Genomic DNA, 24,246 nt, shown 5'->3' with positions numbered 1-24,246 from the left:
GTGGATGGTAGGTGCTAGTGTAGGCGACTTTCTATGGGCTAAACTAATTTTACATATGTGCTTAATGCGTGCCAAAACCTTTGAAATTCTTTGATGAACAACAGAAGACTAACCTAATCACAAGTATTTCCAGGCAGTTTCATGCTTTTTCTTTCAGTCTCTCCTTCAGAAAGACTTTTGATTTCAAAACTGAATCCAAACCTTCCACTTCAAAGACATCCCACTCTATCTCTGCACTGTTTTTTCATGCACATTAACATACAAAGCACAGGTAGTCCCTTACTTTATAGATCGTATACCTTAAAAAAAACAAACAAAAAAGAGGGCTGGGATTTGGGTGTTTGATTTTGCTGCTGATGTGAGCTAAAAGGAAACACTTAAAGACAGGCTTTGTCAAAATGGAGTTCATCTCAGTAACTTAAAACTGAAGCCATAATGATACACCTATGAAATGAAGGTCTCGATAGAAACCCAGGAAGTCCAAAATAATGTAATAAATAGGCAATAAATAAAAGTGAGAAGCACGTATAAAGGGCCTCAGCCACACTATGTGGGATATTCAGGCATAAGATAATTCAACTGCTGGATTGTTAAGGGTTAGCAGTTCTGGCCCAGGGAAGGAGTATGTTAGAGGTTTCTATCCAGTTTGTTGTTATTACAGAAAGAACGGCAATTCTGTAAGAAAACTAAGATCCTTTTACCTCACAAAACTGTTCCTCCATAGGGACATATGCAGTATGCATTCCCTGCAGGTGAATCAACCTCTGCTTTAAAGTAACGCACATCATCTTTGTAGTAGAGGACAAAAATCAAAGTTAAGCTTGATCAGGTCTTTGTTCTGAACTGTCTTGCCTGAGTTTTATTTTCAGAGGTCTAAGGATATTCTGTGATGTGTGATAAGAGAGAAAGAACATTGTCTTTTTGCTGCATGAAAGATTTAAACTAACAGAAAAAAACACGAGGAGAGAGCAGTGCCTCATTTCCAGTGCCCATTATATGATCCTTTAAAGCAGTCATTTGTATCTAACCATTACAGCACATTTAGGGGAAAAGGAAATCTTGGAACTGAAGCCAAATTTATCCCTGGCTTGCTGTGTGATTATAGGCAAACTGCAACTCGCTTTTCCTTGTGATGCACAGGTTAGAAGTCCTATAATGATAGTTCCTTGCAGTGGTGATGCATCAGGTAGGGTATGTTGAAATCCCTGAAAGGGAAATTGTGCAGAAGAACAAAGTGTAATTAGTATAACCTGAAATTCAGACCTCTAATACCTATTCTCTGACACAGACTGCTTGGGCAGTATAGTCTTCCGCAACAACTGTTTGTGTCTTAGTGGATGAAGCCTTCTAATAGGATGCTCTCAGTTTATCAGTACTCACCTGTTACTGGTTAAATGATAATATAAGTGGGGAAATGCTAGATTGCAGAGAACTGTGTTTCTTTTCCACCTACTTAAATATAAATGTTGAGATTTTAATATTAAGTTATTATCATGCACGGTTTTTTTTTTTCATTATTTTTTCCTCACTGCAGGCCAAATTTAAATCATTCACTACCAGTGGTTATACTTATAGTAGTAGTTACTGTTTATGAAACCCAAAGAGCACACCAGGCTCCTGCTTCCTCTTCAAGCTATCCCTTCCCAAACTAGGACCTCAGCCCTATCCCTTTCCCTGCTCTCTGGGCTCTGCCTCGCCGAAGTCTCTCAGTCCACCTTCAGTTCCTCAGTTTATCCCCTGGGTGCAGCTGGGCGTACATGGGAGCTGCTATCTGGGCAACTGCAGGAGCACAGGCTCTACTCTAGGAAGCGTGCAAGAGTTTGCCTCTCTTCTGCACAGGATAACAACTCACACATGGAAAACTTGCTGTGGTTACAGCTGCTGCACAGCAGTTGTATGTATGTGAGCTCTCCCCCCCGGCTCTTGTAGGATGCTCTAACTTTTATCACACTCTAAAAGAAAAAAGCTACTTTGCATCTATCATAGAAGAGCATGCTGTCAAACTACCGCTACAGAACAGCAAGTGTACAGGAACTTTTCCATGGGCTGAGCCTGCAGGTCCCCCAGGAGTAAAGCTCACAAATGCTAACTTCAAATTTTTGCACCTGACCTGGCCTCCTGGCAGCTCTACACCAAGAACTACAGTCCACCTTTTTGCTGGGTCTCCCTGATAGCTCTGTGCAACTGTTTTGTTTTGCTGTTTGCTCTGCAGAGCTCGTCGGTGAATTGTCCCCCCACCACCCTTGTTCCAGCAGGGCCTGTAAATAGCACTGGGTAGAATCGTGCCTGTTAGCAAAATAGAAACTATATGTAAAGACAGGTACCATCCCTTCAAAAACTTTTATTTTCTGAGGTTCTCTGCATTTCAAGTGATGTCATTTTATTTCACTTTTTTTGCATAGGATTCTTCTCCTCCTCCTCCTTCTTATTATATATTATACAAAGTCATTGCATCATATTCTACATAATATTGTAGCATCACAATACTGTACCAACTACCTTACTAGAACAAGATTATTAATTGACTAGCCTAGCTCTAGGATTTTCTATGTCTAGCATTAAGCCTTTTGTCTTCCTGTCCTCTTGTGCTCTGTACTGCATGTGTCCTAATCTAGAATCTGGGTGCTCCAGAGATCTTGTGTTCTGATGTACTCCGCTGCCTCGGAGACACATTTTATTTGCAGATGTATCTCCAAAGAGCTAGTGACTCCGAGACTGTCACTTTGCTGCTGACTGTTCCCCAAATTGTACCCTGATGCAGTTCCTTTCTGAAAGCAGCTGTGGTGAGATGCTGGTTTCCCCTGTACAATGTGACCGTCACCAGGCTGTGGAGGGATCTTTGTTAACTCAGCATATTGTTCATAGCATCTGCTCACCATTTGTCATCCACCACCAATGCAAGTTCAGAAGCATTAAAAAATGACCAACTGAATTAAAACTTGACTAAGGTTCGTCTTGCATCTTCTACATGAATTGATGAGTGTTTTACTTATCTGGCAGGCCGTACAAAGTTTCCAGAAGAGGTTAGCCTTGTTGAAAGAATCTCATTTTTCAAAGGAACTTGGCAGGCTGATATCTCACTCACTGAGAGTTTGCACAAGAGCCTCTGTGGAAAACCAGACAGCTAGTGGAGAAGGCATTCACCCTGAAATAACATCAAAGGGCTGACCATATCAATGCCCAGCTGAGATAGGAAACACCTCCGATTTGGCAATGTTTCTTCAGTGAAGGAGATGCATTTCCAGGTTTGGAACTCAGAAGTCTCTGAGCAGATAACCAGAGGATTTACAGTAATCCCTGGACTCCTTCCAAATGAGATAAAGGTCATTTGATAGTCATCTAAAGGATAAGGATTTAATAGAGCCTCACAGAAATGTTAACGCACTTCTTTTTATTGGGGCATTGGAAAAGAGTTGAGAAGAGTCCACTACCTGAATTTGATTTTGATTTTATTTTTTTTTAAATTGTTTGTTTGTTTGTTTGTTTTCCAGAAAAGAATAAGCATCATTATCTTCTTTCAGAAATGCTTTTTATTTCAAAATAATAGCTAGTCTGGTAGACAGACAGCACAATTGTTTCATCCTAGAACTACACTGGTATTTTATTAGATACACTTTCTCTCCACCTCTTTCTCCTCCTTGCAATATGTTTTTGTATATGTTTGGTGGACTATCCTATAACAAGCAGGAAAATACAAATATGATATAAAAAATATATACAACTAATTACTTAAAGCAACTGGGTTTTGGTGCGGTTTTTTGTGAGAAGCAGAACTAAGGAAACCTGGTTGCTGCAGGTTTGCAGCCTGTGGCACCGGTCCCACCACAATAACCTCGCTGCTGCGGTAACCCCGGTTGTTTGGTGCCCATTATGGTATGGGCATATTCCGGCATCCCCTTTTCTGTTTTGCTGGGTAAGATGTAGCAGAAGCAGTGCCTGGTCCAGAGCTACCCTTGTAGTGAGGGGCTGGGTGGAAAACACCACTCTTGGCAAGGAATAAGGACTTCTTCCTGCCTTTCCCTCGGAGGAGGGCTCCAATGAGGTTTCTCTACTTGGATGCCTCTTTTTATTTTTTGCAGTGTTTACATGAACTTACTGTCTTTCTCTAAGAACTAAAACTTCCATCTCCAGTATGAGTGAAGTTAGCCAGATTTTTCAGAAATGATTATGCAGTGGGGAAGGTATACGATAGGTAAACCATGAAAATTCGTAAGCCTGATTTCTGTAGGAGACAGGGCTAAAAAAAAATAAAAAAAATCCAGGAATTATTTTGTCTTTCACAGACCTGAATGCTGCTTTAGTTCCTTCCGGAGACTGGATGCTAAGGCTGCTACTGAAAAATTCCAGCAGGATCTGGGTTTCCGAATGCTAAACTGTGGAAGGACAGATCTGATCAACCAAGCAATCGATGCACTGGGACCTGACGGGGTTAACACCATGGATGATCAGGTATGCCATATACCCACACACACACAAATTCTTTGCATGAACAAATTGCATGTTCTGTTCCATGTGGCAAATCAATACACGAGGTCATAAGCGTTAGTTGCCTCTCCAAGGCTTTTCTAATTCTAGCTTGTGTTTTAGTCTGAAAATGCATCCCTTAAAAAACAAAAATAACCCCTAAAAAGCCAGTCAAAGCCTAGAGTGAATTGTTTCTTTATCAGCTGGAATGTAGGTCTGTTCCTTGGATGGCCTGTCTCAGGCACTGATGGAAGACAGGTGAATACGCTGGCTGCAAATGGAAAGTCTGATGTTGTCTTAATGCTAAGGCAATGTCAAAACAAAGTGGTTTTTGCCAGCAACACTCTCTTCTGGTTCAACAGCCCAAATCCAGTCCGGGTCAGTGATGAGTGACCAAAAGGTGTCTGATGGCTTTCGGGCTGCCTGTGTGAAGCGAGTTACATGTTGTCAGTACAGTCTGACATACAAGAAACAGCACCGGGAACCCCAGTGGCATTGGTATCCGTCAGTATTAGCTTTGTTGAAAGTCCATCATGCTGATGTGTCTATTTTTTCATTTTTACCTGTTCCCTGCTCAGCTACATTGAACCATAGGGATTTTGTAGGCCGGGGAGTCTTTAGCTGCTTCTGCTTGTGCTGTCAGTCCCATCAAGTAACAGCAGTCTGTTCTCTGGGGCATCATTCAATGCATTGAATTAGCTTTTAATTTTTAAAAAAAAAAAACCTCCTCCAAATCAAGATTCATTATAGCTGTCACAGCAATGAGAATGAGCTGTCATGTCTCAGAAACAATAGGATATTTAGCAATAGGAAGGATTTACGTTCAAGTAGAGAGGTTTTCTCATAGACAGCATTTTTACTGCAGTAGCATTTCAGACCAAATTCTGAAACTGGCACATCTTCCACGGTGCTTTCCACCATCCGGCAATTTTAAAGGAAGAGTGAATGTGTGCACAAATACGAGCAGAAGCTACTCGTGCACAAGCTTATATTTAGGTATGTAGTTGCCTTATTTACTCATCCAATACAGGGAGCTTTGTGGTCACAGAGGTGGGATATCACATCATAGGTGCCCTCAATACTGACTTTAGTAAGGTGACAAAGGTAGCAATTTGTATTACGAAGGTCTGCCGCTTACTTCTTTTTTTTTTCCAGAAGTTTTTGCAGTTCCTGTTTATGTAGCCCTGAGGCCTTTTGTTTTCTCAAAGCAGATTATTTTGCATTGTGAACCTTGCTATCCTAACACCACAGACATTGGTGCCAAGACCAGTGCGGGATGTTTTTTACCTCTCTTCAGCCAGCCAGCAAACTGGGAGCTGTTTGGCTTTTGTATGGATAAAGACCCTTGCGTTCTGTAGGCAACTCCTTGGAAAGCTTGAGGAGTTTGTGCTGTCACTTATTTATGGTCTCATTGTCATCCTGTTGATGTTATCCTCTAGCCAGTCCTACTCTGAACAGGGGGATCGTAGCATGCTGGCGGCTTTCTCTTCTTTGCAGAACGCTGCTCCCATGTCTCAAAGCAGTGTTTGGGCACTGACCAAGGAGGGCAAGACAGGCTCTCTCTGGAGACGCTGTTTCTCTGAAATTCTCCACTTAAGTGATTCTGGAGCAACTCATCTCTGCAGCTAAGCAAGTGTCCTCCATTGCGCTACCATTCACAGAGAAAGTTAAATCCAGACTTTAGCAGTGACTCTGCCATAGCTGGAATATGAAACCAAATCTGAACCTTGCAGCTAGCTGCTTTTGCCCTCCCTGGGAAGGAATAAGCCAAAGCCAGTACACCCAAACTTGGGAAAACTGACGTAGGCACGGCAAGAGAAAGCAGGTCTCTATGTCCTGTCGTAGGATAGAATATGAAACACTGGCACCTGGTAAAGCTCAGTTCATATATCTTGATTTCTTTTGGTCATGATGAGTCTTCTTAAAACAGTGCACAGTAGGCAGTCACCTCCGAGGCCTCGCACACAGGCGTGACCATCTCTCACCTGGCAAGTACAGCAAAAGTTTTGTTGCAAATCCTACAATAGACAGAACTGTTGGACTAATTTAACATATAGGCTTTAGATCCAGGTTCAGATTTTGACCGCTCCCAGAATGTGAGCATGTCCAGTGTTGATGTGTGTGTTCAGATCCACTTCTACGTGTATGTGTATGGCAATATTTTTAGAGAGAGGGAGAGAATTCAGAACATATCTTCAGAAACTTGAGTTTGGAGCAGGACCCTGTATTCAGTTCTCTGCTGTGCCCCAAGCAGCACTCTGGTTTCACAGGATTTGAGGTGTTTAGGAAAACAATCTCTTCTTCCCTTTGCATGCTGAGGAACAAGCAGGGAATGCAAAACTGATACTAAAAATTAAAAAAAAAAAAGGAAAGGTAAGGCAAGTCTATACAAACCTGGTAGTTTTAGAACCCTGACTGTGGCAGTAAATATGGGCTTGTGCCTGCAGACCCGAGTTTTGAATTCTCAGTTAAGTTTACTTGTCTATAATGAGAGTGGATCCTCCCAAGCCCCCAAAAGCCAAACCCCCCTGCCCCCGAAACATCTTTGCAAATGTGTGTAACTGCCTCAAATGCAGGAAGCTTGGAATTGTGGCTGTTTTGAAAAGACGCTTTTGCAGATACAAGATGAGAACTCCTCAGTGTGAGATGTTCGTCTCTAAAGACGAAGCTGTATTATTACACAATGAGCAGCAGAGATGCTGCCTGTGAAAAATTCAAACGCTCACAATAATTAAGGAGGAGGGGGGAACCGTAGCATGTGAGCAGGAATGGATTTTACTAGGCCATTTCCTTTCTGTCCTTGGCTACTTCTGGAATGAACTCCGTAAGTAAGGCTCATTTCTCTCATAATTCATCTCTGAGCCGTCATGGTTTGCTGGTTAAGAAGAGAGAGAGAGATTTATGGGATAGAAATGCTGAAATATTGTGGCAAATAGGATTTTAGCAATGGGGATAAGTTGCCAAATAAATTCATCTTGTGTATTTTTGTGTTGTTTTCTGCTTTCGGTTCATCTGGCTACAAATGGTCCCAGAAATGGTATTTCTTTTTTGGCAGCCTTGAGAAAGCTCAAGAATTGTGGACAATACACGGCTGGGATTTTCAGTGATCCCTTTTGTATTCTTGCAGTCTTGTCCCCTGATGTTTTGTCTACATCACTTTCCAATACTACTGCATTGTGCCCACTCTGCATAGAAACTAAAACGTTTTGAACATATATGTATGCTGACCCTACACACGTGCATGCCTGCACACGCGCACACACACACTCTTCTGTACGTTAAGATTCAAACTCACTGTGTCCGTGACAGTTTCACTGTTGATAGGTATAGAAAGATAACTTTTTTTTTTTCTTCTTCCTAAAGGGTATGACCCCACTAATGTACGCCTGTGCTGCTGGAGATGAAGCCATGGTCCAAATGCTTATAGATGCCGGAGCAAATTTAGATATTCCAGTGAGTAACAGAGGACCCTCTCCCCATGATTACTCATCGGTAAACTAAAAAGAGCAGTTATGAAATTTCTCCTAGGTACTGAAGGCTTCATTTCTGGAAGCTTCTGAACAAGCCACTTCTTCCAGAAATCATTGCTTGAGGGATTTGGGTGGGGAAGAAAACCTTCAAAACCTCCTGGACCACACAGTGGCTCCAATTATGATTGGCATTGGCAAGTCTAATAGGCATGGTGGGGGTAAAGGGGCCTCCCTCCTGAAAGAGCTGCCACTAGGAGAAACCAGTAAGCCCATTAAAATGGCCCAGGGGACCGGACAGAGTGGCAGTGTTCTCTAAATGGCGTAAGTTACCATTCCCTGGGGTTGTCACTTACAAAGAAAAAAGGCAGTTATGTACAAGCCTAAAGATTGTGGCAGACAGAGACTGCAGTGGTTAATAACTACCTGGTTCCTTTCTCCCAGGTTCCCAGTACCTCTCCACGATACCCTTCAGTCCATCCCGACAGCCGGCACTGGACTGCTCTTACCTTTGCTGTGTTACATGGGCACATTTCTGTTGTTCAGGTAAGCGGAGGAAATCCCCCGGTCGGGAATCTTCACAGGAGACGCAGCGGGACTGAAGCGCAGCGCGGTAGCCGAGTGCTGGGCAGCACCCTTGCTGCCGGGCTTCCTCAGCACGGGTCCCTCAGGGGCTCCACGCGCGGTTTGGTGGAAGCCTTCTAACGAATCAGTGAAAAGTTGCATGTTTTGAAAATGAGGAGAATGCAACCGATGCTTTTCTTGCGGAACTGTGAATTGATGACATAATTCCTAGCAAGGCCTTGATAACAAAACACAGTATGTTTCCTTATTTTTCTTTGGTTTCAGTACTGGTCCAAGGCTTACCACTTCCAGAACAATGCTGCACAATCATTTCTTTGGTATTAGATAAACTAGTGCTTCATGTGGAGTGGTTACAGGTAGACTGCTTGATCAGGATGCTTTCTGACATTAGGTGTTAATTGGTTTATACATTTACATGTGCAAAAATTAAGAATATGCTGATTTCTGCTCTAATGGCAGCAAATCATCTGTAACTTCCTTTATAATCCTTGAGAATTGCATGAACAAGACTTAAGCTGTCGTGGGAGTTGAGCCTCTCGCATCCTCCCCGCTCCCTTTTCTGTGGAATTAACGCAGAGGGGAGCGGAATGGGGTGGAATCCTGGAAATCCTACCTGAACTTCAAGAGGAATTCAAAACCGATCACAGCAGATAGTCAATTGCTGGTGAAATTAATCTACCTTCTGCTCAAAGGGAAGAAAAAAAAAAAGATGTAAGCAAATAGAGGCTGCACACACTCATTTTTTGTTTGTGTACATTTGTAAATAATTACAAAGATCAGATTCCAGCTGGCAAATTGCCAGGGCAGCCTTTGGTATTACAAAGGTTGGACAGCCTTAATTTACATGTGAGATAAAAGCGTGATTCTCCCAGGAGATGTAGCCAAGTATATCAAAGCTCCTGTTGGACTGCGTTACCCACAGTGTTTGTTTCTTTTATTTTGGTTAAAACTTCTAAAGATTACATAAATTTTTTTCATTCGGCAACTATTATTAAAAGGGTAGATATCAGCTTTTGCTGAAATCGGTGTCTAAAATCACCTTTCCAGTTAAGGTCTACCATGTGATACTTGCATGGCATAGCTGGCATCTCAGGAGAGAAAGAAACCAGCCAATGAACCAGCAGTCGTGCTCTGCAAAAGGTTTAATAATAAAAATGTGAATGGATATGCTGTTTGTGCCAAGGCCAAGGTCATCGCTAATTGGAGATGGCTGAAACTGTTAAATTGTGACAATGTCATAGGATACAGCCAGCTGGACTCCTACGTCCGGCGAAGGAACCTCCGCTGCTGGCAGCAGCCGGGCGCTGGTGATGCACATGCGGGCAGGGCTCATCCTCCCTGCCGCGGGAGAGGGGCAGCACCCACCGGCCCGCGCCTGGGTGCTCTGGCTGCTCCGGTGCTGTCTGCCAGCCCTACCTGGCCGTAAAAGGTCCCCATCATCTTGTAACCTTCTCCCCTTCATCTGGGAGAGGGGCAATTTCCCTTGCGAGCGGCTCGGTGCGTTCAGTGAAAGCAGGTTGTGTGTGTGGCAAATCACTGCAGCTGCCAGGGCCTCCTTTCGCAGGCTCGGCAGGGCCGGGAGACCAAGAGGTATGTTTGGCCTCCAGGGCTAATTCCCTGGAGGAACCCTGTTTCCTGAGCACAGCGTGAAACTAAGTAAGATGGACTTCCTGCGCTGAAGAGAAGCTCTGATTGCAGAGCTCTTTGGAGTTGGAAAATTACAATTGCAAAACCATGTTCATAAAGGAGATTAAAAAAAAAAAAAAGTAGGTGGTGTTCTCCAAGCTGCCGGCTGAGCACCTTTCCAGCACAAACTCACAATTGAAAGCACAGTAAAGCAAAAGAAAATAAGAAAACTCTAAATTGACATTCATGTGGAGACTTTAGCCCTAGGCTGAGTGAGGAAATGCAAGAGAAATTTGCCTTGTACTAGATATTTTGCTTTAGCCTTTGAGATGGTTCCTTTGTGTGCATGCGCTCTTCACTATGAATCTGCTGGTTTTCCTTTCTAACACACAGCCTCTTCTGTTCTGTCTTTCTGAATTGCTCTTTTCTCAGCTCCTTGTCTTTCTTGTGTCTGTTGCAGCTGCTCTTGGATGCCGGTGCCCACGTTGAGGGCTCTGCCGTTAACAGTGGAGAAGACAACTACGCTGAGACTCCACTTCAGCTGGCTTCAGCAGCAGGTAAGCTCAGTGCAGCCGCAGCACGCTCTGTCTCTTGCTACCACAGAACAACCACAACCAATTCATGCGTGGGTCCGGTATCTGTAAGACACGTTAGGAGTGACTTTGCAGTGCATTCTACCCTACCACGGGTATGGTAAAGATATCAAATGAGTAGCACAGTGAGCTGGCTACTAAAAAGTCAGCATTTTTTTCATTTCTAAAACACTAGTAGGAACCCCGTCTGGGTTGGCAGCAACTCACAGCCGTCGTCATGTGGCAAGAGCTTGATGGGCACTAAATGAGTGTCTGCTTTTGCAACTAGTCCCAGCACTCACCTCCTGCCAGCGGCCTCCATAGTAAAGCTGCCTGAAACAACTCCCTTGCACAGCACACTGTCAAGAAACATAAAACAGCTACTGTCTAGTCTAGGCATGTCTTGGATCTAAATAACTTCCAGATGCAAAAATTAACAAGTTTAAATTCAGCCTGGGGAAAAATAACAGCTATATAAAGAAATTTGTTTTATTAATTTATTAAATACAAGTAAAATTCTGCATTTCTTCTACCTAACTGTCACGAGAAGAGTTTAGCATTCTGTGAACAAGTCTGTGCTAGCCTAAAAGTACCTGTTGTTTTTCAACACTTTTCACCTCTAACTGTTTTTACTTTTTTTCCTTCATTTCTTTCTGCTTCATTTTTGTGTGTTTATGAAGACGAGTCTCTGGCTTGCTCTGCACCAAGCTTTATTGAAGGGATAAAAAAAATGGCCTCCTCCCCTCCCAACGACAGATACTCATTGTGCTGGGTCTCTTGCCACCACTCACTAGTACATCTAATGAAAACGGCGGAAAGGAGGCCCGGCTGAACGTGGACTGCACCGATATACTTGTCTGCAGGGTGGTTTTAGGAAGCTGTGCTCCTGCCTGGCCTTCTCTGTTACCCTCATCCACCAACTGAACAGCCGAGACTCTAGTTAAACTGGTTGCATACGTCTGCTGGGGTGTATTGAAAGCACCAGACCAGTTTAATTCTCTTTTCATCCTGCCTCTAGCTAGTTGTGCGTTATTAGGTGATTTAAGTGCTTGGTGACTCAGTTTCTCTCTCCGAGATGTTACGAAGCCTCATGCATGCTTGCAGGATGCTCTGGAAGCCTTAGTTGGTAGCATAAAAGTTGCCGGTACAGTCTGTCTGTTACCTGTCCTGTGTTATATGCTTTCAAAGAGGTAAAAGACATGGAATCATCATTATGTTTCTGTCAATTCTCTCCTAGGGAACTACGAGTTGGTCAGCTTATTGCTAAGCAGGGGTGCCGATCCACTCCTGAGTATGTTGGAAGTCAATGGTATGTCTTCATCGCTTCACGAAGATATGAATTGCTTCAGTCACTCAGCTGCACATGGGCACAGGTAAAGCTCTGTTCATGTTCAGAACAGGTTTTTTTTTTGCCTGAGGCTATCACTGTAGGTATTCCTATGTGACTTCATATTACATGTCTTGTACCCAAATCCTTGGGTGTATAGTTCAGAAGATGACGCTAAGACTCTCCTGACAGCAACCAGTTTTTAGTGCAGCACAGTTTCTCAGACTATTGCGATTCTGATGTAGGTGGTGCCTTTTGAGCATTTTGGGGAGCTGAAAGATTCTTTAAACTGATAGTTGCTCTCTGTTACATCCCTTTGAGAAAAAAATGATGCAAGACTTTCATTATTCAGCAACTGTAACTTTGATATAAGAAAGGGATTATATTTTAGTCAAAAGCACAAAATATAACAGAAAGATATTTGCTTTTTCTTACTCTCTCACTTGCTGGTCTAGCTCTGCAGCACTGAGAGTGAGTAGGAGCTGGTTCTAGGCCATACGTGAGCAGACAAACTTCCACCTAGGGGTAGATTATGAGATTGTTGTTCATGTTCTGAGACAGAATCTAATCACATTAAGGTGGCAAACATAATCTGCGGCAGAATTTGGTTGACTCCATCTCTGGTTTTTGGATGGCCGACCAAGAGATCAGTCATTAAAATGCTGAAAAGCCAGCCTGGGCTTTCCAACCCTGTTTTCAGGGTAGTTATTTAGAAATAAGACGTTACTTACAAACTCATCCAGAAATCCTTCTGTTCCCAGAAAAAAATGTTAGCGTAACAAGCCAATTAAAACAGCCCTGAAACCGCCCATGTAGATGGGCAGAGAGATATCACAGGGTCTTACTGCAGTACAGCTGGCCCTCGAGTAGCACGTTAAATAGTAGCTACCTTGCTTGAACACAGCTGTGCTTTACAGTGGTGCCAAAACTGCACCTCCAGGTACATCGCACATCTGGATACACCAGGGAGAATGGCCCAAACTCTGCAAAGCTGGAACGGCCTAATGCAGTTATTTACAGTGTAAAACTACACAAACACTGTTCTGTTCCCAATTCTGTTCCCCTCCCGCAATGTTCTGCAATATCTAACCATGCAAACTGTGAAATTTAAGGCTTATTCTCCAATCGGATAGGGCAAGGTGATCCTAAAGCACAAAATTAACATTTTTTAGACATAGTGAGTAGTGTGGGCGCAAAGAGAGCACCAGCTAGTGGCAGTTCAGTGTCACAGCTGAGTATTCGGGTGGACTTGCTGGGATGGGGAATGTCTGCTGCAGATGGCTCCAGCTGTCTGTAGGACACCAATGATGCAAGCTTTCTTGCAACTGCTGTGTGAAATTCCAAACAAAAAAAAATTCTCCCTGGATTTAGTGATGCAGGACCATCATTTTTTTAATGGTTTCTATTTACTGACACAGAAGTGACTAAAACAACATAACAGTGCTTGAAGATGGTCATTTGGGAAAACAGCAAGGGTTCTAACAGACACTCTCTGGTAAATCTTACTTCAGAGCTTGAGATGTTACCACACTCAGGGCTGGCAGAAGGAAGTGTGCTTCTATGCCAAAGTATAGACTGCAACAAAAACCAGTTTGCCCTAACACGCTGAAATATGCCCCGGTACCACTAAGGTAGCGGAGCATATTCCATTCTTTTGCCCTTGCTACCAGGGCATCGATTTCTAGCATGTGGGACAGGGAAGGACGAGTGTTCTAAATGCTGCTCCGTATCTGCCAGCTGTCTATGTTTTGGAAGGAAATTATTATTTACTAAGCCAGACCCCTAAACCCAAATCACCATAGTCCTGTCTGAATTGTTGATATTTCATTTATTAACAAGTGATATCTCTTCTTCTTCCTCAGGAATGTTCTGCGCAAGCTCCTGACCCAGCCCCAGCAGCTGAAGGGAGATGTCCTCTCACTGGAGGAGATTTTAGCTGAGGGAGTGGAGAGTGACACCTCCAGCCAGGGCAGCTCCAGCGAGGGGCAAGTCAGGCTATGTAAAACAAGAATGAAGGCTCTGCAGGAGGCCATGTATTACAGTGCTGAGCACGGCTACGTAGACATCACCATGGAGCTCAGGGCGCTTGGTAAGGTGTTCTCTTTATTTTAAGCATTGTGCACATTTAAGGCATGAAAAGGTTTTTCCTCTACCCCTTTCACTTGGAGAAGAACCTGCAAGCCCAGCTGCAAAGCTATCCCAAGCTTATGGGAATTAGCTGTCTAATTTAGTAAAAAAAGCGTTTAAGGCTCCTCACAAATATTTTCAAATTCCCACTGATCTAGGATGTCCCTTACTTACAGCTGGATCCTCTATTCCCAAGTATCAAAAGCAAGGGGCATGTCTCTTTGTCAGATACTCTAACACCTAAAATTCAATGTTAAAGAGGCTGGTCTCAAAATCAAAGATAACATCAGAGAGTTAAATGGTTTAAGGTGAAAGAACAGATGTGATCTAAAGGTAGGAAAGAGAAGGTTTGAAGCTTGTGTGTCTAGACTGTGACAGGTAACCAGGAGAAAAGACCTCGCACCATGTTTGCATAGGATTAGGTATTCTTACAAGTTCAGTTCAAATTTTTTTGTAGTTCTGACTAATCATGAAGCTAAATACACAATAGGGAGTCTCTGGTCCTTAACAATCAGCAGAAACGTTCAAGTTACGGTCCTGGTCCAATCCTTTGCTCTTGTAGATAAGTCACGTAATCTGTCAATGACCCAGTTCAGTCATCTTTAATATCACGACAAAAATGTATCTGCTGTTAGGATGTATGTAAAGATCTACTTCAGTGCCACTAAGTGTTAAATAGCAGCAGAACTACCTACTCACAGGTACTTCAGCAAATCATCATCTGTCACTGTCCTTTTTGCCGTGGCTACAGGAGTCCCGTGGAAGCTCCATGTGTGGATCGAGTCACTACGGACAACCTTCTACCAGTCTCGTTACTCAGTTGTACAGACCCTCTTGCGGGAATTTGTCACCATTAAGGAAGAGGACTATAATGAAGAACTGGTTAATGAAGGGTTGCAGCTCATGTTTGATATCCTCAAAACCAGCAAAGTAATTATTAGTTTTGTAACAGTATCAAAATCAAGTGTTTATTTTTTGCTATTGTACAAGGTAGTGCACAACAAGAACAAGTGAATGCCTATGCGAAGTCCCTAATGAGTTATGGTATGAAAATGGCCCTGATAGCATTTATCTAAATTCGTATACAGCCCGCAAAAGCAGTCCTCACAGTAGACGTTAATTTCAATAGAAGTGAAAGCTATTCTGTTGAAGTCCAGTTCAGCAACTCGCTTTTGAAACCATGCGAGTGTAAGAGGAAGGGTTATCAATACGGTACTGGGCAATTCAGGTTCTCTCAATAGTATCTTCTAGGAGTTTTCTGAACAATGCTTTTGTTCAGTGACATTTTCTTTCTACTTTTTTCTTTCATTTAAAGGTTGCCCATGACTGTTTTTTCCTTTTCAAGGCGTGTCTAGAACAGATCTGAACCATGGTATATCGTTTAGCTGTCCCATTTTGCAGATAAGTTCACCTGGTCTCTACCATGTTCTCTTCCAAGAGGCTGTTGCCCTTCATGTTAGGAGGGGGATGCCTGCCTGCTGACTGCGGATGGGATACATTTGAAATGCACAGACAGGGGAAGCTGAGGAGTATATACAGCTCCATTCCTCCATAATTGGTCACTACAACGTACATTGTAACTGTCCTTTAAATCAAAAGCGAGAAATATTAACTGGCTAACTAAAAACAATTGCAAACTAGGAACCCGAATTTGGTATCTGACAACGAACTGATACTGTGAATGGAACCTTGCTGAGAACATGCGTGTGGGCTTACCTGTTACAGAGCGAGTGGACGGGTGGGCTTTTGCTGATGGACTCGTTTTCCCTTGACAGAGGTTGTCCCATAAACTGTTGCTGAGAGAATTCTGTCAGAGCATACTTGTTCAGATCATGCTCTTGTCCCTCTGCTTGGAGGTTATTCTTGTGGAGTGCAGTTGCTATAAGCCTCAAGTGAACTGTTACACAGCATGTTTGAAACCTGCCCAATACAAAGTGCCGATTGACGATACCTGTTCCATCCTCCTTACAGAATGATTCTATCAATCAGCAGCTTGCATCCATCTTCACCCACTGCTACGGCAGCAGTCCGATACCCAGCATTCCTGAAATCCGAAAGACACTGCCGGCTCGGCTAGGTAAGATGCTCACCTAAACAGTGAAGTTCTTGTGATTTTTTTTTTTTTAAAAAGCATCCAGTTTCAAAAAATATTCACCCTCTTCTTTTTTTTCCTTACCCTGACAGATCCTCACTTTCTAAACAACAAAGAAATGTCTGATGTAACTTTCTTAGTAGAAGGAAAGCTATTTTATGCACACAAAGTCCTGCTGGTTACTGCATCTAACAGGTGAGTCGCTTTCCACAGCCAAGCGTTACAGGAAGGTTTGGCCCTTCAGTATCTCATTTGTGAGACTAGCTCTCGCTCCTTCATTGCATTAAGGCAGCTGCTAAGGATACGACTACAGACCATAATTCAGAGCTGCAGGACCAAGCCACATCTTCTTTGCTACTGTTAAGAATAGTAGGAGAGTAAAGATGAGTTTTTCTAGCCACTCCTAGTGTGTGTTAGAGATTCCCAGAGCTCTGCTGACATAAACTAACCAGTAATTATCCCTAAAACCCTGTGCAGTAGTTGGAGCGTACCTATCCAGCCATTCACTGCCTCCCCATTCCCCCGCTCAGAGTTTGCTGGCTACAGCTACACTTGCTCCAGATTTCCTGGAAATCTCACCCCTGACCTGGTACACTTGCAGTTATTAGTTTCTTTCTCCGTTACTGGCATAGTAACAGTGTTTTGCAATTGTTATAGGGTGGGATTGGATCAGACTCAAGCCGTTTACAGGTTAAGTTGTCCCTGAAGTTCTGAACTAATTCTCATTAAATTGAAAGAAACGTTTCAATTTTCAGCTTGAAAACAAGGACAAGAAAAATCTTTATTTTCCCCTTGCTTAGGCTGTTTGTCAATAGGTAATGAGTATGTGAAGCACTAATACAGAAATCTGTTAAAACCGTTCTCAGGTTTAAGACGCTAATGACCAATAAAACAGAACACGACAGCCATGGCAGCAAGACCGTTGAAATCAGCGATATGAAATACAATATTTTCAAGGTATGTAACTTACTCTACCTTTCTTTACTCTTCTCATCTTCTCACATACTTGGAAGCTAAGAGGGCCGAGGCTTAATATCACAGGTAACTGACACGTAGAGGTGGAGTTCATTTCAACACACCTGTATTTCAGGAGTATTCTGATCTTTGTCAAAACTTTTCAGCTAGGACCAACCTTAAAACAGAAACCTCCAGCCTATATTCTTACTTTCTTACTAGGCAGCTGACTCCTCCATAAAGCAGGAGAAACTAGTCTTCTACTGAAAGTAGTTTTGTACTTTTAAGACACCATTTTCATACTTTTCAAGGCACCATTTTCATGCTGCGCTAAGCAAAAAGTAAACTTATTTACAGCAGGTGGACTGCCAGGCTTCATATTAATTCAAATCAGATGATCAGAATTCAGTGGTGTCCCTTTGAAGAAAGGCTCAAAATTGAGAATTGCACTTTGCTTTTATGACATTTCCATATTTAATGCACCTAAGGGAGGTTCATTCACAATGGAGAGAAAGCAGGTTTCTTAACACACCCCCAAGGGAAAAAACAAGGCAGTGAAATGTGACAGTTAAGTTATTCCAGCTTTCCAGATCTGCATTTCAAAATTGGAAGAGAGGTACAGAACAGGGAAATCTGAAGTGCAGAACAGGTTGTATAACTGTTCCACCACAGGGTTGAGGCTTTTCCTTCTCTTTTTACAAGCAAACGAAACAGCAAAGCTGTTGGTCAGCAGTACTGTCATCTCACGTAGAGGGGATGAAGCTGACCGGAAGAACATCTTTGTTCTGCTTGAAAGGGGCTATACGAGTTTTGTGTTGGATAGATGACATCCAAATTTTGCAGCTCGGGCCATGACAGAAAAAGTATATTGAAACAAGCCTCCTTAACAGCATTCTTACATCAAAAGGTTTCTAAAGATAAACTTTTGCTTCGCTGGAGAGAGCAACAAATCAAAAAGAATTAAAACAGTGAAATACTTCATGGACTTAAGCAATTTGATGGTAAATAAAATCAGATGAGTTCAGGAGATGGTGGCATTCTACAGCAATCTCAGTTATGGCGCATGGAGGATGCTGAGCCACCAGAGATCTGTGTTCTGCTCGCGGCTCTGCTGGAAAGCAGCTTTGCTCCCCTGTAATTCCGTTATACAAGTAAGGCAATTTTAAAAGTAGAAACTTAGTTTTGTTACCACTACTCTTAGAAACGGTAAGCACGGCGTGCAATCCCCACACGCGCTTGCACAGCACCCAGGACACTGGAATGACTTCTCTTTCCAACACCAAATCCAGTCGTTCCCCAGATAAGGCAGTACTGGTGTAGCTGGGGGTGCGCACATGCAGATCAAAGAGCAGAAGCTGCCTCTCGCTCTCCCTGCAAACAATTAGGCCTTTTCCTCCGGCCCTGATGGGGGGGCTGGAAGCTGATTAGAAGCACAGCAGGGGAGGCAAGTGGCTGGGAGGTCCCCGAGACGCACATGCTCATGGCGTGGCAGATTTCAGCGCTCCAGCTAGCTGGCAGCTCTGCGTGTGACCAGCCTGCAAGGCTTTACAAAACCGAATCCAAAGAACCGTTTTACAAGGACGTTTGTGTTGCTCAGAGACACGCTGTCACCCTCGGCCTAAAATCCTCAACAGGGCCCTTTTCAGAGCCCTAAGAAGAAAAGGGTATGAGAAAGCAGCAGATTTGCAACACTAGGGAAAAAAGCCAACAGTGGAGGCGAGAGCCAGCATACCACGCGGTTCCCGTCTGCTCAGGAAGGGGAGCGCAGCCATTCACAGCCCCTTGTGACTTCAGTGATAACAGCTTCATGCCTGGCCTTCTTCCCGTTTCAGATGCTGATGCAGTATTTATACTATGGAGGAACAGAATCTATGGAAATTCCCACCACTGATATCTTAGAGGTGAGAGTGTTTTCTTCTAAGTCTTGCCAAGTGCACTGGGGCATAAACAGAGCTTAAAAGGAGTTAACAGCAAGCTTCCAATCCAGGAGTATACTTTACACTTTGAAATGAGCTTAAAGTTTCAAAACACCATTGCTTGGAAATAAGAACCACCAATTATGTTTTATTATGTCCATGAGAGGCTGGGGGGCGAGGCGGCAGCAGGGAGGGAAATCGCTACAGTGCTTTTGGTACCCGGAGCTGGGTGGGAGCCTCCTTTGCACGTCCTCTCTGTCCTGGGGGAAGGAAGCGGGCGTGCTGCACTTTTGGCAGGGCACAGAAAAGGTGGAGCTGAATCAGCAGCTCTGGTGCCCACAGCAGCCCAAACGCCAAGGGGCTGGAGAGTGTAGAGAAACGACCGATTTCAAGCTGAACTTCTGCAGAGCAGCTGGCGGTACTGCAAAGGCTGGACTAAGAGCACTTCTGCATTACAAATAGGCCCTTTTACAATTATGCTGCTCAGTCACAAGTCGTCCGGTGAAATTAAAGCTTGCAGCTAAAGACTACACGCAACTATTTTTTTTTTGAGGAGAGGAGAGGGGGCTTTGAGCAGTCTAGAGCTCGTACGTCATGGTGACAGAAGGTAGCACAAATGCATTTCCTGCAGGAGGAGCAAGCCTTTGCTAAGAGGGGAAATCTGTCGCTTTAGCTAGGTGTTGAGTGGCCTTTCTGCTCCTTCATGAGGACTCAACCTTTAAAACAGGGAGTCAGAGATCATTCGGAGAGGAAATCATCAGTTCTGTCTGTTTCCCTTCCCTAAAGCCTTTCGAGGCTCATGATCTCAAATAGCTTCTCTCTTGTCCTGATAGCTGTTGTCGGCTGCCAGCCTGTTTCAACTGGATGGCCTCCAGAGGCACTGTGAAATCCTCTGTGCCCAGACGATCAGCATGGAGAACTCCGTTAACATCTATAAATATGCAAAGGTATGTGCCAAACTGCCTTATTTAAGAATGACAATGAAACAGCATGCATGCTTTCTGCAGTCTCGTGTTGGTAACTGAATACAACAGGCACAGAGTGGGCACCTGCTACGCTGGTAACTCGACCCCAACCGCAACCACCAGTGAGACGTATTCAAGTTCCAGTCTGTAAAGTCCTACACAGCCCTAGTATGTTTTCTTGTCTAAAGCAGTCATGTATGAAACTGGTGCAAGGTCCCTACAGAGCAGGGGAGAGGTGTCTTAGCAGGCTGGTGCAGCAACATCATCCAGCAAAGCCCGAGAGATTCAAATCCTCAGAGCAGCAGGGGCAACTGATCATAGTACAGCAGCTAAGAAGTAACCCCCTTCCTAGCACTCCTACTGCTAAAACATATTCTTTACAGCTCCAGAACTAGCATATATACTGTTGTGTGACATAGATATTCACCTCTATAGCAAATAATCCATGTTATCAGTTAAATCGTGGAGAAACACTCTGCCACTCATGGAAGTTTGCAGGGTCAGATCCCTTTTTTCCATGGAACTCGGGCTGGTTTCTCTCAGGACCTAAAATTTAACCGTGCTGTGGCAGAGAGGGGGAAGAGAGCATTCCCTACTGGCCTTTAGTACTTGTCCTTAAATTACTATTTGCACAAAGTTCCCAGAAATGGGGTGTGTGCGTGCACAGTGCTGCTTAATACTAAACTTGAGTTTCATTGTTCTGTTACTGAGCTTCCCCCACTGGTTCTGAAGCAAAGGGAACCCGATCACAGCCAGAAATAGAAGTGCAACACCCCTATTTTCCTATATTCAGCTCCTTTTTCTAGGAGTTCGGCTGGCGTCCTATGAACCATATTCTTATTGCCATGAGCTGCGCACACCATCTGGCAGCGCCGTGTTTTATGCTGCGGCACACGCACTCCCCGCCTGCACAGCTAAACGGGCATCTTGGCCACTTCATCAGCCAGCTGCTCTGCTCCTTTAAGAGGAAGAGACTGGAGCGAGGCCAGGGGCTCTGCCAACAGCAGGCCCTCAGGGGAAGGAATTAAAAGAAGCCTGAAAGCCTCCCTGCTCACACCTGTGCCTGCAAAAAGCACCAAAAGAAATTACCAGCCATCACTGGTCCTACCTGCAGTGCTTTTCCACTGTTATTACCGTCCTTTTTCTGTCTTAGAAAACATTAAAGGGAAAAGCGTTAGAAATGAGAAGAGGCTCAGGCATCTCCTTTAGGCTAATTGATCTTCCTCTTTTCTGCAGATTCACAACGCACCTGAGCTAGCCTCTTTTTGTGAAGGCTTCTTCCTCAAACACATGAGCTCTCTTCTGGAACAGGACTCATTCAAACAGCTGATCTACAGCAGGAACAGCAAAGTGCAAGGCCTGGACCCCCTGCGGGACTTGCAGACAGCCCTGGCCGGCCGCCTGCACTCTGTGTACGTCACCTCCAGGGTGTGAAGCAGGAACAGGGCAGTGGCAGGAGCACTGGTTCAAACTGCACGGGGACGCGTCGTCAGGCAAAGCTGCAGCTTTCCTGTTTGCCTTCTGGATCTTGCCGAAAGTCCCCTGCAACAGACACCCCCCAGGCAAGGGCGCTGTGCCCCGTCCCACTGCGGGAGGGGGAGCTGGCTTCTCTGCGCCACGACTGTCACAGAAACACTGTCACAGCGCAACAAGAACTGAGGATGCAAGTGAAGAACCTGAACCGAAGAGAAGATCAACGCTGCCATTTAAACAAGCACAACGCAGGGCTATAGAGAAGTGAGGCAATTTACCTAGAGCCAACACCTAATATGTAGTCTTAAGTGTCTGTCTACACATCATAATGGCCACCTAGTCGATACGCATAGATGTTTTACTTGTAAAAAGGCTGCATAGAAGGAGTTTCCTAACCCTATGGACCACTGCCCACTCAACGAGTCGTCTGTCTGAACACAGGGGCTGGCATACACAAACTACTTCACTATCGTAATAAACACCAGTGTCTATACATGTCAAGAGACTCTGACGTAAATTTTTCCCCAAAACTGTTGCACCTTGAGAGAGAGAGATTTTGTAGATGTTCAAAGCTGAGTAGAAACTAATACTAACTGAAATTACTCACTCTTTAAACCTAATATGAAGAACCGAGCTGGGGCAGGGAGGGGAGAATTGGTTTTTTGTATTTTTTTTAATACAGTTTCACTGTGCTAGTTGTTAATCTGGATCCATTTTGAGGGGGGGCGAAAAAGACTGTCTATCCTTTCAGTATCAAGGTTTGATAGTCCCAATCACTTTCACCTTAAAAACCTGGTTCTGAACATTATCTGTGAGACCTGACACCATAAAAGATGCTCTCTAAAATAGACTCAGGTGTAGTAGGAGCTAGCACTATGCTGAAAAACTGTCCGATAGCATAAATAGCAATAAAAGTCTCCCTAAGACCCCGAGGAACATACAGCTTGATGGTCTGTTCTCTCTCAGGAGCTAGTTGGGATTAGAAGCTCTGACCGCTAGTCTTTGCTTCCGCAGCCTCATCCACGGAATGATGTTGTTTCCACAGATACGCTACCTCAGGGGGGCACCTGACTGCTCCTAGAGGCAGGCTGCAGTCTAACATTTAGGCAGCAGCACTTAAACAAGGTGCCTCAGCTCGAACGCCCGAGAGTCACATTTTTCCTTTGTTTGCAGCAGACGGATGTTCCTGGTCCAAAAGGACTCATTCTAGGCCTTCTTCTAGCTGACTTAGGAGAACTAAAAGAGACAGTTTAATCTACAGTTCTGAGTCCGAAGCAATGTTTTTGTGTGTGTGTGTTTAAATAATCCCAGCCATAGGAAGGCAGTTAGTTGTGTAAAAACACAGACCTTGCTCTTACCAATAGCTTTGAGGAAAGACCTTCAGCTATTCCCGCTGATCTTTGCTAGCACCCACCAAAAGCATTTGCTAAGACGCTTTCATTCCTTATAGGTGGGTGAAGGAGAAGAGGAAGCCAAGTTTTCAGTGGAGATCTACTGCTTCTTAGAAATTCAGCAATTAATACTGTAACTAAACACACTGGAAGAAGGAGGCTCAGCTGGGCCCAAGCTCCAAAGCACGACATAGACGTGGTTTAGGTAGATGAAGGGAAGGAGAAGGAACTGCAGCACCTCCCAACAAATCCATCAAAATCTGACATCGCCTCATTCTTGAAGGATTTACATCAGAGGCAAATTGCATGCAAGGATAAGAATGATTAATCTAGGCTCAGTAAGCTGACAGACAAGTTGGTCAGGGCACACTCCGATTTGTGCTTTAGGTACACATCCACGTTTGAAGATCACCAGCTTCAATAACCCTATTTATTATCAGAAAGCCATACAGGTGTTTCAGAATTATCACTGGTCTGCCTGAAAAATACCACAACAGGCTTTATCTTGGAAAGTATTTTCAAGTAGCTGCTCCAGCTGTCTGTACAAATATGTAGGTCCTCTTTTGTTGCTGTAATATTACAATGCTTTGTTAATTGTACATTAATGTTGTCATTTATGTAAATGTACCAGGATTTTATTAACAACGTAATTTTAAAATACACAGCTGCTGTTATTTATTCATTTATTCTGCTCTTCTAACAACGAGAAAAAATATATTTAAAGACACTCCTGTGGAAAAGGCAGTTGCAGTTTTAGCATCTTAAATTTGTTTTGGACTATATACCTAATGTTACGCTTTAAAACAAGGGATAAAGAGGCACTCATTTCCCCTTCCTAGGCTCAAACTTTTTTTTGAAGTAGTAAGTTTAACTTGCATTTTCCCTAGCTGAAGTAAGTTTACCTGCTTTCCACTGAAAAGCAGCAGAGAGTAGCGTCTAAGAAAAATCCTAATTCTCGGATTCTTCTCTGGAGCAGAAGAGACAGTGAGGGTTAAAGCAACTATTAACCTGGAGGTATTCAGCGCTCCTCAGAAGTTAAACATCTGATCCACTCCCTCCCAAATGCTAACAGAGTGTGAAAAAGCAGGTAACGCTTCCCTTCCGAGTCACCTCAGAACCCAAAAGGCTAAAATGGCTCTGGCTGGTGCTTGGCCGTGGCAGTAGCAGGATTCATGTCAGAGCAAAGAGCATTTAAGAACACTCCGACAGCCACACACAGTCAGGCATGCAACACTACAGGAAGCAAGGGCATTTATTTAGCTATGAGGTAAGAAATACACAGGTTTA

General features: G+C 43.8%; 1 protein-coding gene across 1 annotated transcript in view; it reads left to right on the top strand.

The window, feature by feature from the left end:
• ABTB2 (ankyrin repeat and BTB domain containing 2) overlaps positions 1 to 24,030 on the top strand; it is a 139,654-nt gene extending 115,624 nt beyond the window's left edge. Inside the window, exons 5-17 of the mRNA XM_075163398.1 lie at positions 4,284 to 4,449; positions 7,828 to 7,917; positions 8,376 to 8,477; positions 10,603 to 10,699; positions 11,952 to 12,087; positions 13,904 to 14,130; positions 14,920 to 15,098; positions 16,140 to 16,245; positions 16,353 to 16,455; positions 17,127 to 17,217; positions 19,047 to 19,115; positions 19,964 to 20,077; positions 21,332 to 24,030. Of these exons, the coding sequence (XP_075019499.1) occupies positions 4,284 to 4,449; positions 7,828 to 7,917; positions 8,376 to 8,477; positions 10,603 to 10,699; positions 11,952 to 12,087; positions 13,904 to 14,130; positions 14,920 to 15,098; positions 16,140 to 16,245; positions 16,353 to 16,455; positions 17,127 to 17,217; positions 19,047 to 19,115; positions 19,964 to 20,077; positions 21,332 to 21,529 (1,678 nt within the window). The 3' untranslated portion in view covers positions 21,530 to 24,030. The remainder of the gene's footprint in view (positions 1 to 4,283; positions 4,450 to 7,827; positions 7,918 to 8,375; positions 8,478 to 10,602; positions 10,700 to 11,951; positions 12,088 to 13,903; positions 14,131 to 14,919; positions 15,099 to 16,139; positions 16,246 to 16,352; positions 16,456 to 17,126; positions 17,218 to 19,046; positions 19,116 to 19,963; positions 20,078 to 21,331) is intronic.
• The last annotated feature ends 216 nt before the right edge of the window (positions 24,031 to 24,246 follow it).

This window comes from Calonectris borealis, chromosome 14, assembly GCF_964195595.1.
Source record: "Calonectris borealis chromosome 14, bCalBor7.hap1.2, whole genome shotgun sequence".
In the NCBI taxonomy this organism is placed as follows: domain Eukaryota; kingdom Metazoa; phylum Chordata; class Aves; order Procellariiformes; family Procellariidae; genus Calonectris; species Calonectris borealis.
Note: the sequence above shows the minus strand (reverse complement) of the source record. Positions and strands in the feature narration are given on the sequence as shown.